This window comes from Gymnodraco acuticeps, unplaced genomic scaffold (assembly GCF_902827175.1).
Source record: "Gymnodraco acuticeps unplaced genomic scaffold, fGymAcu1.1, whole genome shotgun sequence".
Lineage (NCBI taxonomy): Eukaryota > Metazoa > Chordata > Actinopteri > Perciformes > Bathydraconidae > Gymnodraco > Gymnodraco acuticeps.
In genome coordinates, this window is record NW_022991180.1 from 1300172 (window position 1) to 1320043 (window position 19872).

At 39.3% G+C, this 19872-nt stretch overlaps 1 protein-coding gene across 1 annotated transcript in view; it reads left to right on the forward strand.

The window, feature by feature from the left end:
• The first annotated feature begins 10042 nt into the window (after positions 1–10042).
• arid5b (AT-rich interaction domain 5B) overlaps positions 10043–19872 on the forward strand; it is a 58841-nt gene continuing 49011 nt past the window's right edge. Inside the window, exons 1-2 of the mRNA XM_034237755.1 lie at positions 10043–10074; positions 10383–10637. Of these exons, the coding sequence (XP_034093646.1) occupies positions 10054–10074; positions 10383–10637 (276 nt within the window). The 5' untranslated portion in view covers positions 10043–10053. The remainder of the gene's footprint in view (positions 10075–10382; positions 10638–19872) is intronic.

The window sequence follows — 19872 nt, forward strand, 5'->3', positions numbered from 1 at the left end:
GCTCTGTATCAAATATCAAACGCATTTTAATCGAGTGCTCCCATCGTGACAACAGCAACTTTCTCTGTCAGAAAGTGAGCGTCACTCAGTCATTAAAGGAAACAAACCATCTTCTGTTGAGTGACACAGAAAGGCCATCCAGCGTCAGACCCCAGGCCGGGTGTTAGGAGAGAGTCTGTGTGAGGATGCTGTTCATGACTCTTGGCTGTGTGGAGATGGTAATGACAGCGATGGCCAAAGGGCTCTGGTTACTGATCAGAGAACAGTGATTCCCTCTATGCCGCTGCTTCAGTCGGTACCGCTACAAAGCTCATGTAAAGCTGCGCCGTTTGCTGTGTCAGCACAAAAAAATTATCTTTGTAACGTAGAACAGAATAAGATAGACCATAGCGGAGCACTGAATCAAATGTGAGATCATTTGTTTGAGATATTTGGCTGGTTGTAATCGCCTGAAAGAGAACTGAACATCTAATTAAGGCACCCATGGAGGCAAACATTCAAAACTGGTTCAGTGGAACTTGTTTACACACAAATAAAAAACATGTAGCTCTAAATAAGGGATGCATGACCCCAGTTTCCTGCAGTTTTGGTTGATTTTGTTGGCATTCATACTGAACACCGTACTTTTGACTTTGAGACACAATCAATCCAAGGCATACAACTCTTTTTCAGTAGACTGCACTTTAATCACAGCATATTTTCAGCTATTTTACCTCCATCAACTTAGTGTCTGAGCTGAATAAAGGGGCCCTATTATGTTTGATGGTGTTTTCATATTCCTAAAGTGTGTTATATAGGTTTTTGTGCATCTAAATGGTCTGTAACGGTTAAAATCCCTAAGTTTCTCTCCCAAACATTCATTTGGGTTGACATCGGATGAAAACAGCCTCAGGTAGTTTCCTGATTAAGGCAAGGTAGTCATAAATGATTGGTTAATAAAGTGTTGCGCAAAAGAGAAAAGTTGTGCAACATGTTTGAATTTGTATGGCTTTCATTAACTGACATTCTCTGGGGCATATTTGTCTTTAGATCTATACAAAAAACTAGCATCAATAATGAAGCATGCAGGGATTTGTGCAGCACTATGCACATATGCGTCTTATGTTCAGTGTTTGCATTATTTCCACTACTTCAAGGGTTTAAGGTACACAAAAGAATGTCCCTTTGGATCGTTGTCCTCTTATAGTGTGTTTACACATCTTTGCTCTCATTTTTTAAAAGTCCACTATGGCCTTCTGTTTCCTGTTCAATAATTAATGGGTGTGTTGTTGAGTTGTCCTGCATCACAAATCTGCTAACCCTCAGAGATTTTATTTGTTTAGTTTTCAGCTGACAGTTTAAGTGTTGCATGCCGCAACAGCTGTTAAAAGGTTTTTTTCACGCTGATAAGAGGGAAACTCTAGTACAAAACACTGAGGTTCAGAGCGAATAGTAATATAACAAGCACGCTCGGGACCAGCAGAACATTAAAGGCAAACATTTTAGGATTGTATTCAAAATGAGAGCCTTCCCCTTATAGAAAAACTCTGTTACAATTACATCCTGCATTCAAAATCTTCCTCTAGTGCCAAGAGTAAACACACACATTATAGCCCACTTCAGAATAATGTTTATAATATTATTGTATTATAGTTATGGCTGCATGTAAATCTCTTTAACGTTGCTAAAGGTGAAGATCATTTTTATTGCCTCATATGCTGGTGGGTGGACTATTATCTGTATAGTTTAAGATAATAAAGTCTTATCTTAAACTATAAAAGTACTTCACACTTGATGTCTTAATTATATGTTGTATTATTAACCTGAACTGCCATCTATATAAAGTTGTAGTGAGGTAAAACCCACTGTAGGTCTCTCTGTAATGCAGTGGATTCAAATATAAAAATAGCAGAAACATTGAATTTAAACGCCACACAGTTTGCACATGTACTTAATTTATTTACTTCCTCTTCTATTTCTTATACTTCCTCCCCAGCCGTAGAAACTTTAACTTGGGTATTTCCCACCACTGCACTCTTGAAAGTGCATTTTATTACACAGGAAACATCAGTGCAGTTTTTACCAGGAGCTTGTGACCAACAGTTACTCCTCTCTCAAGACTGGTTAATTAATAACGTGGCTATTGTGTTCACAGGAAATGATTCTCTGTAATCCTGTCATACAGCTGTCACCATGCCATTACTCTTGTTTCCCAACAGGTGGCACTCAACACCACAGCTTCCAGGTGGAGCAAATCAAAACAACTCTGAGTTTTATTAGCCAACCTGGGATTATTGCTAATGGGCAAAAGGCTCAGCACACATTTAGAAAAGGAATGGACAGAATGAAGAGGCGGTATTAAAATTAGCAGCCATTGCTTTTACATTATTACATTACATTGCATTTAGCTGACGCTTTTATCCAAAGCGACTTACAATAAGTGCATTCGACCAAGAAGATACAAACTTGAAGAAAACAGAATCATATAAGTACATTAGGTTTCATAGAGCCAAAAACATTTCAAGTGCTACTCAACTGGCTTTAGATAAGCCAGTCCTTTATTAGTATATAAGTGCTTTGTTAGCAATTGTATTGCTCGATGTGAAGTCGTTTCATGTTGTTTATGTCAATCTATTTTTAGAGAGGAAAATGGTTTCACACGGTTTGCACAGCTTAGTGGATATAACTCATATTTTCCAGAAGAGAGCTCCTTTTAAGGAAAAAGCCCGCAGAATCCAGTACCTCCTTCTTTTGTCTATTCTTTTAATTTCATGGCAGCTGCGCCTGCCTTAAAACCATGTCAAACAACACGAGTGGATTGTTTCCCAAATATAAACTTTATTTAAACAGTGCAGGTCACGGGTGAAGCAGGTGGCTAAATGGTCACACAGCTTTGGCCTTGATTCTCTTTCCTAGTTTCAAAAATACTGTTTCAACTCGGGGCCCTGCAGAGTCACACATGTCAGGCATTTGCATGGGAGAAATTGGACTTAAATGGGTAACACATGACTCATTCTGTTTCAGCCCCGACAGCTGCAACAGGCCAAGCCGTTATTGGACAAATATGATTCGCCTCAGAACAGAGCGAGTCTTCAAAGCTTCTCCGATGTGGAATCTTTGACGTAAGCCGAAAAATAAAGAGATATTGAAGGGGATTTAGTGTGAAACATATTGAGTTTCATTCAAACCATGTCATGAGTATTCATTTTCCTTTCAATCGCTGGATTTTTCTCTGACCTTAGCCTGACAACTGTTATGAATTCTGCATTAGCAATCAAAACAAAAGACTATTATGCAGCGGCGTGTTGGCCCCCGGTTGCTACTTGGCTCGTATTCTCCGTACAGTAAACAGCCCACAGATGTTTTACATTGATATTAAGAACCTTAATTTGTCCTGTGCAGAAAAAGGCCAAGCATAGCGTGGGGATTAAGTTCTCTGCCATGTATCACACACAGCACAGACAGCCATCTCATTTAGCCTGAGTGAAGTTTACAGTGAGTGGGTTTTACATAGGTCATTAGTTGTCTCAAAATACCCCCCTGTCACCATAGCAACTTCAAGTGACTGCTAAACTGCCTTATAAAATGAGATACATTATTAATGCAGGGAGTTTTTCTTCTCCTCTTTAATGTGTGTGCTCAGGCTCTGCGCTCTGAACTAAATATTGTATTTCCTCTCCTGTGCCTGTAATGGAATAATTCAGCAGTTGTCAGTCATATCTTTTAAAACGTATCTGCTGTCTCCATTCCTGAATGGGCTGTTTTCTGTGTCCTGATTGCACAGATACATCACAGGGATTACACAGATTACAACAGCATTGCATACATGACGAAGAATACATTATGACAAATCTTGAAAACTACCAGTGTAAAATGGCTGTAATTGCCTACACACACAAACACACACACACTGTTATTTGACATATAATGCAGTGCTCTCAGCCCAGATGGGAGGGTGACACGCACCAGTGAGTAATCTGATCAGAGATGTCTGCTGACATTTATAACCGTTTTATAACAATTCAGTGTTTGACAGAAAAGACAGTTGGTGATGCATTACACAGATGGTAAAAGCTGAGGTCACTGTCCTCGGTGGCTTTATAGTCAATGATAGTTTGACCACCGGGTACAATAATCTGACTGATGTTTGAAAAAGCACAGAGCAAACCGTGAATGCTGAGATCATGTTCTGTATTAATGTATTCCTCAGATGTAGAGGTGACACCGTGACCTCTTCGCTTCAGAAATACAGAATATATATATTTAAGATTCAGCCGTGTTCGCCTCTCTCTGCACTGAAAACATCCCTAACCCACAGGCGGTAACTCAATCTAACAAAATGCCTTTTCAATCACTCTCATCTCATATTTTATACCCATCATACATTTACATAAATACATTATTCAAGGTTCTAATCCCGGTTTCAGATGGGGAGATATAAAATGTGACTGTGTGTGTGTGTGTGTGTGTGTGTGTGTGTGTGTGTGTGTGTGTGTGTGTGTGTGTGTGTGTGTGTGTGTGTGTGTGTGTGTGTGTGTGTGTGTGTGTGTGTGTGTGTGTGTGTGTGTGTGTGTGTGGTGTGTGTGTGTGTGTGTGTGTGTGTGTGTGTGTGTGTGTGTGCAGATGGCAGGGGAATGAAGCAGCCTATTTTGTTGGTGGTTTGCACATTTTTGATTCAGCTGAGCACCCTCCATCAATGAGGCAAATTTACATTTGCTGCGGCGGTAATAACTTAAAACCCATAGTGATGTTAACACTTGTATACACTCAAATTCACGTTGCCCTGCCCACATGATTACATTTGCGCGGCGCTTAATAAAATGACTCACTTGACATTATCAAACAATTCAACTGTAATAGATGCCCATGAATGTGAAATTGTGTTTTTGAAGGCAATTAGTTCATTGTCATGGCAGTCCTTCAGACTTTTCCTTATGAATTACTAAGCCCCACACACATTTAAATATTGGATATTAGATATGATCAAAGTCTGCAGCGGTGAATGGATACAATAATTGGTTGGTTGGTAATGACGGACCTCAATGGCAAACATCATCATTGAATTGAGATGGATTACAGTATAAATTATGCACCAAACATGATGAAGTATGGTGGCTCATATAAACAAGCGGGATATCAGATAAAAACAAAAAAGAGGTACATTCTGCTGTGAAGAGTAATGATGCACACAGTTCACTGCATGCAGTCACTCTTTGATGTTCTGAAGGTATCGCTGCATCACAGATATTTATGAGCCGACTCAGTTAATATTCAGCCAACAGTGCACTGGCTGACACATTACACACAGAAATCATCTGAAATAGCCTCCAGGTTAACATATCAAACTGATTAAAAGAGGTACTTTCACTCAACTCATTGGGTTTCCTGAGCATGTGCTGTCCACTGTAGGTTAACTTGCATGTGATTGAATGGAGAGAAATACAACACCGTGTCATAATGAGTTAAAGAGGCTAAAATTAGCATGGCATCGTCACTCACATCTCCTGTTACCTTTTTCCTAAAGTCACGCTGCAGACGGGGGCCATTGTCATGATTACAGCAGCACAAAGACTCAGGTGTAACGTTACTATTGAACTGTGGTCCTCAGGACAAATTGACTCCATGGATTTTTAATGTCTCTGGGCTTTCCATTGATGATAGATGGATATGCACTGGGTAATGTGATTGTGTATGTGGAATAGAAAAGGAGTCTCAGAGCACTGGCCTAATTTCGTAGAAGCTTTCCTTGCTTTAGTCATCTGTAGATTTTAATAATGCCTGGCAGTGCCATTACAAATGTGGTTCTTTATATCACATTGAGAGGAATTAATGAGTGAGAGAGATTTGTTTGGTACTTTTTAGTCGAGTATAAACCCTTATAATCCCACTGTAGAAACTGAAAATAATAACATACATTCATTTAAAACGGCTTAATTCAAACTGGGCAGTAAAACAAGCCGGCATGAGCCAAACGTTCAAATCGTAATTCTTCAGTTAATATGGTTATGAAACTTGTTAATAATATGGCGCCCATTTTCATAGCAGATTTGGGGCAAAATGATAATTTATTTACAGTTGTGTTAGTGGTCACATGATCAAACTAAGGCCAAAACTCAGCTGGGTGCTGTTTCTGTGTCAAGAAATCAGTAGATATATGAAATAATTTATAAGCAATCAATTAATAACCAATTTAATTTAATTACGTTTCATTATAGACATTACTTTGTTTTTGTTTATTAATCTTTGATATATTTCATGTTTAAGATAATTTGTGGGGTGTATTTCTCTTCTCCATAACAACATGTTACACTTAATAAATATATTTGATCATTATTTGATCAGTTGAGTTAATTGTTTGATCAATGTGGGGGAAAAAATGCAGATTATTAAAAATAGTTATTATAATTGTATACACTTTGAGGCTAGGTCATTTTGGAGAAACCAGCTCGAGTGCGCTAGAATTTGAAAATACACAGCCGGAAAAAAATCTGCCACTTCATTACAGAGCCCCTCCTCCAACACACACGAACGCGCACATGACCAATGAGGGCACGAGATAAGTTTGTGCACAGATGGAGGGCTGACAGGCAGGTAGGCCATCCAGTTATTTTAGCCGGGCCAGCTCAGATGATTGGTCGTACTTTTTACAGTACTACGGCTTCCACAGATGACATTTTTTTATGGATTTTTTTGTCAAAACACTTAAGATATTCATTGCTATCGGGATGTTAAGAGCATTCCATGGAATATAACAAAAAGTGTATCTCGAGCCGGTTTCTCAAACTTACCTACCCCACCTTTAATTTTAAAAACTGATTAATGAAAATAATTCATTTGTACTTTTTATGTTTTTTTATTTTACATTCCTGTTGACCATAAATGAATTTAAGTTATCTCTGCAGCTCTCTGTGGGTTGACCTGTAGCTCTGTGGTGGTCAAATAATCATTATTACTGTTATGCGGTAACTAACATTCATATTTATCATAAAGACATGTCGACATATGGTTAGAATGATGTAGGAATATGCTATTTTAATGGCTTTTGTATTGCTCTGCTGTGGTTGAAACTGTAACCCCAGCTCTGTGTTTTGAGTTTCCAAACTCATTTGTGGCTCCCTGCTGAGGCCGCCTCATTTAGTAGAATGTGGAACACCTGTGCTGAGAAAATGTTAGACTTTACCACTTATCCAGTGGAAACAAAGGAGCATGTTTCTGCCTGAAATAGTGTATCCCGTTTTTGTGGATATTTCCTATAATAAGGCCATTTAAGTGCCTTTCATTTGTTAACCAGGCTTCTTCGCTCACCACAACACATTAACAGCGGTAAGAAAAGTTTTATGTCTGAGCTTTGCAAACAAAACAAAGAATAGTCCTATAGTGAGTGATCTTATTTCACTCAGCCACTCAGCAAAACGCCCCAATAAATAAACCTGGGAGCAGTGATTGCTAACATGGAAAAAACTGCTAGAGAATGTAAACTGAGTCTAATTTGAAAAACCCCTGCGAGAGATTCACGACCCACAAACGAGGGCAACTTTCAGATTTACTTAACAGGATTTGAGTTGTTACCGGTGTGCCTTAAGTTAATGTTAAACTGTTCAACATGGCTTACAGTGTTTTCCTCAGGCTACTTATGTGTCTATAGATGACTATGGACACATGTTTGAGAGCCTCATTCATGCCCATTCATTCGTTTCATGTTTCAAGTTCACTCACCCTCGAGGTTAAACCATGCAAATGTATCTTATTGATTTCCTTTGTTCAATCTTATCTAATCAGCAAGACATGCTAAGATAAGGAGAAGCAGGTGAGACTTGTATATTATAAACATGTGTATTATGCAGCACCTTGCAACCACTCAGTTTTAAGATTTTTATAATATTTTCACACATCATCACGTTTGTCCTATTTTTGTTATATTCAATGGCGATTAATCAACTTGAAGCTCCATTAATGCTAACTCACATCAATATCTGCATCAAAACGTTGCAGCAAACACTCGCAATTGCCAGATAAGAGCTCTAGTGGTGCCATTGATTAACCAGGGACTTCATTATAGTGGGTGCCATTAACAATGCAACCTCATTGATTCGGCCAATGAAATGGCTGGGAGAGAAATCAGGAAAAATAGCACTAAGAGCTGCAGTTTATATGAGATTCCCTGCAGAATCCCAGCACTTCTGCAACGGCATTTAAAACAATGAGCCTCTGTGTAATGCACCTTTTACTGCCAACTGATGCACTACTTAAAATATCAGAGTGTCACAGAACATTGTCTCAGCTATTTTAGTCTTAATACATTATGTTCTGCTGCTTCTTTCAATTGAGGGCAGGGTGGAGAAAAAAAAGCTCTGCTGGTGCAATTTAGAGGACTACAATTATGATCTAGTTCCCAAACGTTCTGTAGAAGGACTTTAATAGAGTGATTATATTGATGTTTTCCCTTAAAGCTGTTTTAAGATGACCCTGCGTGTCCTCCTGAGTCCTACACCTTATTGTATTTTATTGTTTTTATTGTCTTTTTGTTGTATTTTACCTAATTTTATATTCTATCTTCTCTTTTTATTATTTTATTGATATTTTATTTATCTTTTAGTACTGTTTTCATGTTTGTGAATCTGTCAAGCCCACTGAGACAAAGGTGTTTTGTGATATTTGGCTATATAAATAAACTTTGATTTGATTGTAGAAGTCACTATTTTCTGAGCCTGGATGCCACTATGTGCCTTTAAGATCTCAGACATTTATAACAGCAGAAGGAAAACATGTCTGCTTGGTAGACAGGAAAACACTTTACTGGCTGGGAATCAATGCGCCTGTATGCTCTACACTTCATTTCAGGAATAAAAAAAACGCATTGCGTAATAGTGTACTTGAAATAGCTGGTGTCAGAAGAAGGCCTATGTCGCTGTTGCATGCTCTGGGATCTGAGTGCTGGATACATGCAGGCCAAAGGCTGGAAGACAGTGAGGAAACAGCGCCGCGGTGTGGACAGAGAGGGTACTTTCCAACACATTAATAATTCCAGACAGCAGATAAAATACAGCTGACACATTCAGACTGAAAGGACAATGAGTCCTCCACATGTACATCTAAACCGTGGAGTTAGTTTAACTTGGTGCACACGTCATAGCTATAATTAATAATTCAATGTTTTATAATGATATCCGAATAGCTTTGAAATCCCACGATGTTTCTGGTAATAAATATTAATCAACATAATTATATTAAAGGCTTTGATCGTGAAAATGTGTTAACTCGTGTGTAATATATCCTGCTGTCTGCACAAGGTCACTTTAAGATGATTTATGTCTGTATAATGGACCGCCTCGTGAATTCTGTCTCATGACGCCCCGCTTTCTAAGTCGGCCAATTTTGTCTTTTCATGTTCACCTAAAAAATATATATAAAAAACATTATTTTCCGGCTTTAACGCAAACCTGCGCGTCTGAGCCATAAAGCACAGCGAGTTCCGCTAAAAGCTAAGCCGGCACCTCACGGGTCCCACATTGCCTTTTGAGGAATCATTTGATAGCCCTATTAACTTTCATGTAACATTGTTTCTTGAAGGCATCCACAGCAAGCGCCTCAGTGTCATTACTGTGAGAAATGTGCTTTCATAGTGAACGTCTTTCACAGAAGTCCTGGAAGATACATGATCTTTAAAAAGCCCCAAAACACAGAATATTAACACAAATGTAGCTTTTAATAACAGATAATTGTCCAAAAATGATATTTGATGTGTTGAAATACGATTACTATTAACTGATGATTAGGAAATTACATATTTGTATCATTACACGTTAATATTTTGTCTAAAAACATGCATACGCTTAATACAACTTCTCCAAAAATCACAACTAGAGATCAACTTCTCAAAAAATAAATACGTATACTTACCCAATGGTTAACGCAGTGAATCTACCCCCAAACCTATTTTTGTACACGTCTTTATCGACTAATAGACGATGTTTGAAACTCTACAGAAATATGTCCCTTGCAGGACCTTCGACGATCCATTCAAGCCAGCAAGTTTGGAGAGCGTGTTGAGTTTAATCAATTCATAACGTCGAGATGGAGCCGAACTCACTGAAGGTAACGTTTGTTATCAACCTATTTATTTTATTTTCGCATTGCGCTTATCGCCACCGACTCTAAACTGTTCTCAGGTGCTTAATGCACAACAGTTTGACACATTATATTTAGTATGACCACATATGTTGAACATCTAAAAATAGTTACATGTTACTAATTGTGTGCTGATATCCTGTTGTGATATTTGCTAACCATGCGTAATTCCGCAGGGATGTTTGTGATGTTTTTGTCCACTTAGCTTCGATTTGTTTACCAAATGAGTTGATAAGCCATGCATTAATTTCTCCATTTGTGTTTTTCCTCTACAGTGGGTGGGCTCGTCTTGCGGTTTACATGGACCATATATATTCTATAAAGCCTTTAAATTTCACCAGGACCGTAAACCGAGGATTCTGTCTCTCGGAGACTTTTTCTTCGTCAGATGTAAACCGGAGGATCCTATTTGCATAGCGGAGCTTCAGCTGCTCTGGGAAGAAAGAACAAGCAAGCAACTTTTATCAAGCTCCAAACTTTATTTTTTACCCGAGGATACTCCCCAGGGACGCACAGCCACCCATGGAGAGGTATATTAATCGCTTTATGAATAATTACGATATTGGCTGTTTCATGGTGTTTATTCTCGAGCATTTTTTGTATTAACCCACATCTTTACTGCATTAAGAGTTGGCAGTGAATGTTTAGTCTCCGGTGGCAGACATGCATTAACACATTCATCAATACTGACATTGATGTGCCGTTAAATGATTGACCTACAGCGGTAAATGTTCCCTGGTTTTACTTGTTTGTCTATTGTGGTGTTAAATGCTGATTGTGCACTTGTCCAGCTGCGCTCAATAAGACTGCCGCTGCGCTCTATGGGGTTAATTGTGTTATAAAGGGGAAAATCCGCAATAATCCTGCGCCTAGTCTCTATCATTTCATTTCTTAGTAAAGCGTGTCAAATACTGACATAGGGGCGGAAATTGCGAAACACTAATGAATGCATAGGGTCAACCTGCCTTAGATATTTCGCTACGATAGTTATTAGATATTTGGTAATGCAGCCTGATGTTGAAAGAGGCAGATCGACTCATAAAGCGGCACAGACACGTTTGAACTACTCTCCACGCTTTGCATAATTTTCCATATGGACATTTCCATCGCCCAACAATGTGATATTGTCAGCTCACATTTGAGGCAGCACTTAAAACGCCTCTGTGTTACATTACGCTGTTGTTGGCACAGGAAAGCAATAGTTATGATTGACTGTGGCCATATGTGGCGCTTGTGATCCGGTTACATCGCTGCACTGAATGGCATTACTCTGATATCGAGAGTTTTTCTCAGTAAAACAAACGCTGTGTTGTTGATCACTGATATTCCTTTCCCGACAACAGCACTTTAATTACTCCTCTGTGCTTTTGATCACTTGCGGCTGGATGGAAATGATTCTCTGATGCTGTTATATTGTTTATAGGAAGGACAAAGCCGTGTGTGTACTCGACTCTTCCGCTGATGGTTTACTTACATTCTTTCCTCTTGAGTAATAGAGTGGCTATCATATTTCCCTTTCATGAGAAAAGGTGGCTATTTATGGTCTTCCGCTTAGACAAGCTATCATCTTTGTAGCAGAATTATTCTATAACTGGTATCATCTCCTGAAGCCCTCTCGCGTTAGCCTTTAAGACGCTGCAATTATTTAGTAATTACTTTGAGTGCATGCATCGCGGATCTTGAGGCCACACTTGCGCAACGACATGTCAGCTCCGCCCCTTACCCAAATACTTATTTGCATTGCAAAGTGCTTACACTCCTGTCCTTTGGGTGTATCTGGAAAATATTATATGAATTACCTGAAGGGCTGCAATGCCAATGCAAATCTCAGAGAATCAAGGAAACAGGGAATCATTCAGGAGGGAAAGCATGCTGTCGTTTGTGTTTGTGATAACAGAGTACAAGCAGAAGCTGAATTAAAGCTATTTCCCTGAATGAATTATGCACCAACTTGCATCATAGCACACAATCCTGCAAACACCAGAGACAGATGCACTTGCTTTGAAGTTGCAGTGTGCTTATAGAATAAGTCAGACTTAGAAATAATATCATTTAAGGATGATGTGTTTAAGTGCAGTGCAGGTGTCTGCAGTCGACCTCAATTAAAGGGCTTGTCAAACCCTCTGCTCTCAGGGAATCAAACTTACTGTATATTACACAGTGGAAATTGCCCTGACAACTTCAAGTCAGTTTATGACCTTCACTGAGCCCATTCACATTCTCGCTGACTTTGCCCCATAACACTAATCTGCCCTGTGTGAGTCAGCTAGGAGTGCTTACAGATGCAACCTTTAATCCAAAAAACAAACAGGAAAAGTAAACCAGCCTCGCAAAGAGCCGTGTTATTAAAACTCATCGGCTGTTAAAATTCTGCACTGGAATGATGCATGCACAAAATGATTATTTGTTTTTCAAACGTCAACAGAGGAGTTCATTTTTTAGCGACACTGGGAAGTAGAGTTTATAAACCTCACATTAGTCATTTTAACTTCGGGACTCTGGAAGCGAATGAAGGCAGATTAATGGCCCTGGAGTTACTTTGTGAATCTATAATTGACAGGCTGGAAATCAGGAGTTCAAATTAGCTTAGTGACTCACAAAGATATGACCATGATAACATACAGCTTTCAGGAAGTGTGCCATTTTCACAAGGTTTGAGTGCTTACAGAGAGGTAAAAGCCCCAGCTTGGTGTCTTTCAGGCTTATGGCATTTATTCTTACATTCACTCTTGAATATTTTCACACAACATAAAGCAGAAGCGGCGTTCGACATTTGACATGTAAACAACCGCTGCTGTGTTTCTCCTTTTCTCTGTGAGATCACGCCTCATACGGTATTATCATAAGCCTGAAGCACAATATCCTCAACAACCTTTTTTTCTCTCAAGACATCAGAACAGCCTTTTATTGAACTAGCTCACTGGAATTGGATTACTGATTCACTTGTGTTCTAAGCGCAGAGGTATGATGTAATTTGCTGGTTATTTCTCAGGTATTTGTTTGCTCTCAGCCTCCCCTGTGCTGTGTTGGTGTGTTTTGCTGTGCAGTGACAAGAGGAACCAACCCATGACCTACTGTGCTTGTTTCTCTTCTGTCACAGGGTTGGAGGTCAATTCCTTTTTAAACGCAGCCAGCTTTAAATCCAGTCAGCTTTGGCTGGAAATAGAAATAATGATTCATTGAATAAACCTAGCTCTCAGGGACTGTTTGCTGAATAGTTGATGAACAAATCTAGAGGAAAATGTATCAATCTATTTATTCTGGGTTAATAATGAAGTCCATATGTGGAGGAAGCTCCATTTTTCATTGCATCTCAGCCTGACAGGCAGTGTTTACCCCCACCAGTTGAGCCCTGCTTGCTCTTTAAACAGGCTTTGTGTCGAGTTGCTCACCCATTATGACAAACCCTCTATTGGGGCCTCTGCTCTATTTGTCTGCCTGCAAACTGCCACTGACTAAGCAGTCGCATGTGTTTTAAAACTCATTGAGTGACACATTATTTCATCTCGCTCCAAACGGCCGGTCTTTCCTGCTGGTACCGCCTGCCGCTTTGGTACTTTCTGTTTCTGGACTCGTCATTTCAGGAGAGAGCTATTGAAGATAACAGCTCACCGCACACAACACCCACTTATTGTATACTCTGCTTCAGGCGGTTAATTGCTTATGCTTATCTTATACTATATATCCCACTTTAGTGCAACTACAGCAAGGCGCTCTTAATGGGAATTCACAACCGCGGAGAATATTTCTGGATCATGTTATATTAATGTGCTATTATCATCACCTCTGATTTCATCTGACCTCTCTTCTCCTCTATTCCGTCCCTCTAGCTGACAAGGCTTTGGCACACACACACACACACACACACACACACACACACACACACACACACACACACACACACACACACACACACACACACACACACACACACACACACACACACACACACACACACACACACACACACACACACACACACACACACACACACACACACACACACACACACACTGACAGGCTGGAGACTGCAGCAGTAGGCCAGTATTGATTGCTGTGGAAAACACTTTGGCATGCGTCCAGAGCCATTTCTTCAGTGCATGGCAGAAGTCCATGCATGTGTTTCAGTGCTTGGAAAGCCAGCTTGTAGGGAAATTAGATTGTATTCATTTGCTGCTTCTTTGATTTTTCCTAAGGGAAAAACCCTGAATGGGTAATTCAGGCATCTGGGATGCTAGTTGAGTTAAGTGTAAGTGGCTTATATGTGACCAGCTTTTTGATGGATAAGGTCGTTCTGCTGAATGACTCGAGTGTAAATGAGATATTAGGCTTTTTATTTTTTTACAGTGATCTTTTAAGAACATCTATACTGCTGCCTTGTCTTCGCCAGTCAGTGCATTATACCAAATCTCCCCATCCACACAACAATGGCAGGAATTTAAAGGGGGGGGGGCTCTAAGCGTGCATGTGCAGTGTGCATGTGCAGCGTGCACGCATGTGCCTCCTCCTGCTGCAGAACAAGTCATTAACTCTGAACACTGCCCTCCAGTGAATTCCTCACCGTTGCAGAAATAGCATGTAAATTATTACCAGCTTTATAGGATAGTGTAATTTAAAACCTTTTAAAACTGAATACCCCAGACTTCAAAGGCAATATAAAAAAATTACATTTCCCATTGGTTGTCATTCTTCACAGTCTTCTGATGCTTCTCGGCAACACTGTTTAGTGTCTTTGCAGCCTAAGTAATGATATGTTACAGCAGCGATCCGTATGTCAACACACAAGAGAGTTTTGGTGCTCTTTAGCTGCAGTTTTTCTACTTTGTCATTGACTAACCACTTGAACAGGCAAACATTTGCCTTGATGCATGACTCCAGTGCCCCCAGCTACAGTGGATCGTTATTATAACCTTTGAGGAGAGTACAGCCACAGATGAGAAGCTCTTGCCTAATACTCCAGCCAATATTTCTCATTCGTGGTTTCTTAGATGGAGCATACGGAATCATAATGCAACGTTGTCTTGTTTGTGCATTTGTTAAAATACCAAGCGGATGTGATTCAAGAGAGCTGACGCTGCTTTTCTGTGGTGTCCCCTTACATGATGGATGCCTCACCAGCCTTTTGAAAACACCTGTTATCTTGCAATCTTTCTCTGTCATTATAACTGCGCAAGAATTCTAAGTTCTCATGTAAGAGCAATCTCTTAATGGAAGCGGTGAATTAAAGATGAGTCCAGCACCCCTGCAGATATTAGAGCAACTTGTATGCAAATGAACAAACTGCATGCATTAAGTGTGGGAACATTATGTACAATAACTCTCACCTTTTTTTAAATGTTCTACCTTGAACTCTTTCCAGTCTTGAGGCAAAAACAGATTGTAATTCAATTGTCCCCGTCCTACTCCCCTGAGCTCTCATTTAATTCCTAGATAAGTTTGTTTTGGGACACTGAAGCCAAGGTCAGTCATGGGGAGGGGAGATAGATAATGAACTCATATTGTGTTTCATTCCCTCGTTCTCTCTCCCTCCTTCTTTCTCCCTCTCTGTCTCCTCATTGTCCATGTCACCATGTCCATTACTCAATTACTAATCTCCTTTGGCCTTAGGAATTCCAGCGCTGACCTCTCTGAGGCAGCAGGCTGAAACCTTCCCAGCATGACAGGAGCACTATATGTGTGTGTACTCACAGTATAGAAAGACACCCACCCACTAGGAGCGTGCACCCCTTGACTCCCAAACTGAAAGTCCTGTCCGAGCGATGAGACGCTGCGCCGCAGAACGCTGACAGTCAGGAATGTCTCCCTCACTGTTTACAGCACAGCGGTGTGGATTTCTCTCAGGGAATTGTTCAGGGTGATATGGAATATTTCAAGGTGCATTGTCTCTAATTGGATCACCAAATATAGAATTGGGAATGTCCCTTGTGCTGTTTTTGCCACCAGTGCACTGCTGCGTCCATATAAATCGAATGATATGGATTTTAGCGGGTTTAATTTCAATGAGATCGCTGGAGTCATGGGTTGCTGAAACAGTTATCTACAGTTTCACAGCAGAACTCAGTTTTTTCCCCACTTTCAGTCCATTATGTGCAGTCATAGCAATAAATTCACTCGGTAATGTTTTTTTTAGAGATATCCCACTGCTGCAGTAATAACATGAATTATTGATTGAGGAACGGAGACAGAAAGTAACATTCAGCGGTTAATGTGTCACCTTGCAATTTCACTCAATCATAAAACAAGCAGTTGGACAGGATTAGCGTTTATTGACGTACCCGAGGTAAAATTCTAGTAACACATTAAGACGTTGAGTGTAGGAATCAGAGTGCATACATGCTCTTAATGCACGTGTGTCTGAAGTGTCAGTGAGAGGAAAGCAGGCTGTTTGGTATGTTACTGATGTGGAGTGTCACCTCTTGGCTGGGGGCTTGCCGTCCTCTGACCTATATTATCTACGCTTTGCTTAACTATCAGCTGCCTAACAGGAAATGGCAGGACAGTGTGGATTGGCAGCGTTTACAGAAGAGCAGGTCTCCTTTTTTTGAAAAGTAAAATACATGTTAGTGAGTAGAAGACCCATGCAATGCTGCTGCTGGAATGATTAAATACTGTCAAGGGCTTAAATTATTAGGCGATTCATTGATTTGACAGGAGATGACACCCAACGATTTTAGTAATAGATGAATCATGTCATTTGTTAAGCAGAAATGTATGACTACAACTATTAATCAGTCTATTTTTTTAAAATCATCAACAAAAATGCCGCTTAATTTCTCCCATTTTTATCCTTACAATAATACAATTACAAGACTTTTGAAATTATGTTTTTTTCCAACCAACAGTCCAAATATATACTCAAATATATTGGGTTTAATATTACATTGGACTCAGATAACTATAACATACTCACATAACCAGAGAACTATTGACACTTTTGATTATGTTTAACATGATTTACATTTATATATCAAAAGTCTGAGATTTATTTCCTCCAATTGATACATTCATTTATACAATTCCCATTTAATTTGATTTTGAATTAAATAACTTTGAGTTTTGGACTGTTTGTTGGACAATAAAAAGTCATATAAAGTGTTTCTGTTTGCATTGTTTTATGACTTGCTTTAGACTAATAGATTAATTGAATCAACACAATATACGATATTATAAAACAATATTTAGTTCCCGCCCCTAGTTGTTTCTTGTCTTTGTCTACTGGTTGTTTGAAATTCTTGTTTTGTTTGCAGATTGATGTCTTGTAGTTGCAAAACAGGCTGACGCAATTCTGTTTCTCAATAACTGCTTCTCAGAAACACCCTCAGAATTCTTCCGTATTTGCCTTAAAATGTCTCAATCATATATCATGACTAATACAAACTGCACACTTCCTGGCTCTACATGCTGCATCACGCAGCATGTAGAGCCAGGGTGAAGTTGGCTTGTAAAGAAGAAAAAGCTCATTTATGAAGCCTTGTTGGCCTGCGTTTATAGACTGATTATATGCTGGACTTTGTTGACAGCTGCTGAATTGCTCTCACCTGTTGTGTTTTTCTCTCCAGCCCAACAAGTCCCCAACAGGATGTGTTGACACTCTCATAAGGCAGCATGTCATGCAGCTGATTGATATGGAGGGAATGGTTGTGTTTTACGCTTTGCTGTTGCTGTGTGTATTTTCTGGTGTGCTATTGAATTACTTGCTGTTTGCCTCAGCAGCAGAACATTCAATACATTATTTTTATTTCATGGGTATTTTTTCTCTATGTGCTGTCAATAGATCGCATCAAAGTACAGTAGCTAATTCTGTAGAGATACAATGTGCTTTTTGGCTGCAGGCTGAGTGCTATTTACTGTTGCTCTATATTATACAAATGGCCCGCTTTTCTGAAGGCAAAAACAGCAGTCAGTTTTTCACTGCATGGAAAGCCGGTTACAACCACCCGCCACCACTTGACAGCTGAAGACAGCTCATTATAAGAAGACCGAAAACCCATGTTTGATGTTTCTACTTAGTGAGGGAGGCACAGCTATATCAAGCTATCCCTCGCAGACTTTTCCTTTATAAGGAAATGCTTTCTCCAACTGGTTGGGATTTGATATGCCTCTAGTTGCAGATGTTATGAGAACTGAATATGGGTAATTGTATAGACAGAGCACTCAGAAAGAATCTGAACCGCTGAAAAGTCATATGTTTGTTTTTAGAGTATGTCGACAAAATAACACGAACACCTTGAAATAATCCGTTAAAACACGGTAAATTCAGCTTAAAATGCCAAAACGACCACAAAACTTGACATTTTAAGCTTGACACGGGAAGGATTTATTTATTAAATCATGTACATGTAGCTTTTATTGTGATGCCCTCTCTACATTCACACATACTGTGCGTAAATATGTCAATACAGTAAATTAAAGTTAATTTATTGGCGGTATATGTACAGGCTCGTTGAAGGGGAATGCATACTGTCAAACAAATGCCTGTTAAATTGGAGGTAAGCAAGGTAAACATCAGAGACATGTCCGTGTTTGTGCCTGTACACATCTGTGCTCCAGGTTTCTCTGTTTCTTTAATAGCCATCTTCCAGCATGCTACTCCACTCTGTCGGTAACAAGCACTTCAGCCATTAGCCCTTCAAATGGAAACACATTTAAGCATCTCCGCTTCTTTGCGTCACTATTGGACTTCGAGTATGAGAGTTATTAAAATCAACCTTTAGAAAAAAAGGTTGAAGCACATACATAGAGCTAATCTTATTAAGAGAGCCAACTGAACAGAATAAAGCAACAAACCCACCACCGTTATATTCAGCTTACCTCCGTGTCAGACATCACTGCTGAATATATATTTTTTGTGTCCTGAGTGTCACATTAGTTTTATTGTGTGTCACAGAGACCACTGGCTCACAGCTTTCCCCTGTTCAATCATTGCATTCTGCCTGTAACAAATTACATGTCCTCTACTCCTCCACACTTTGAAGGTGTAATCACAGCTGTCGAGTGTGACTTGTGATTTAAAAGCATCAAAATATCAACGTTCACAGTGAATATCGGGAGCCTGACTTCCTAAATGCTAATCAAAAAGTCTAAAAACATCTCCGACGTCCCCATTGACTTTGATTTAACTGCTGGCATAAATTCAATTCAGCAATCATCCACATCATCCATATTCATGCTGCCGTAATTTACTTACATTAATGTGTGTCCACAGCCGTAATGCTCCTTGACGCACATACCAATTTGGTTGATAAATAAGGACGTCCTGTTGTTCGTACTCGATCCTGATTCTGATTATAATATTTACCTTTATTTAAATCCCATTTTTGTTTACTTTGTTTATATTAACTTCATTCTGCCAGAGTCAAGTACATTTAAAGTTTATATTCACATATGTTTATATTCACTTCATTCTGCCAGAGTCAAGTACATTTAAAGTACTTGAATATTTTTTATTTATGCTACTCCTATTCCACTGCATATCAGAGGGAAATCATATTGTTGTACTCCACTACAATATTGACACTCACAGTAGTTACTTTGGTGATTAAGGCTTTACATTATTTAAAACGTATGATAGTATATGACATGATGCAGTATTATACTATTAATCTACTATTAGATTGAGTATGATATGCAGTTAAGTGTCTGAAATGTATTACACATTTAAATGTTCTGCATGTGCAAAAAGAGGATGCATAAAAAGTACTTTCACTTTTCATGTTTTAAGCATATTTTGATGACTTTTGTACTTTTAAGTGAGTACTTTGTTGA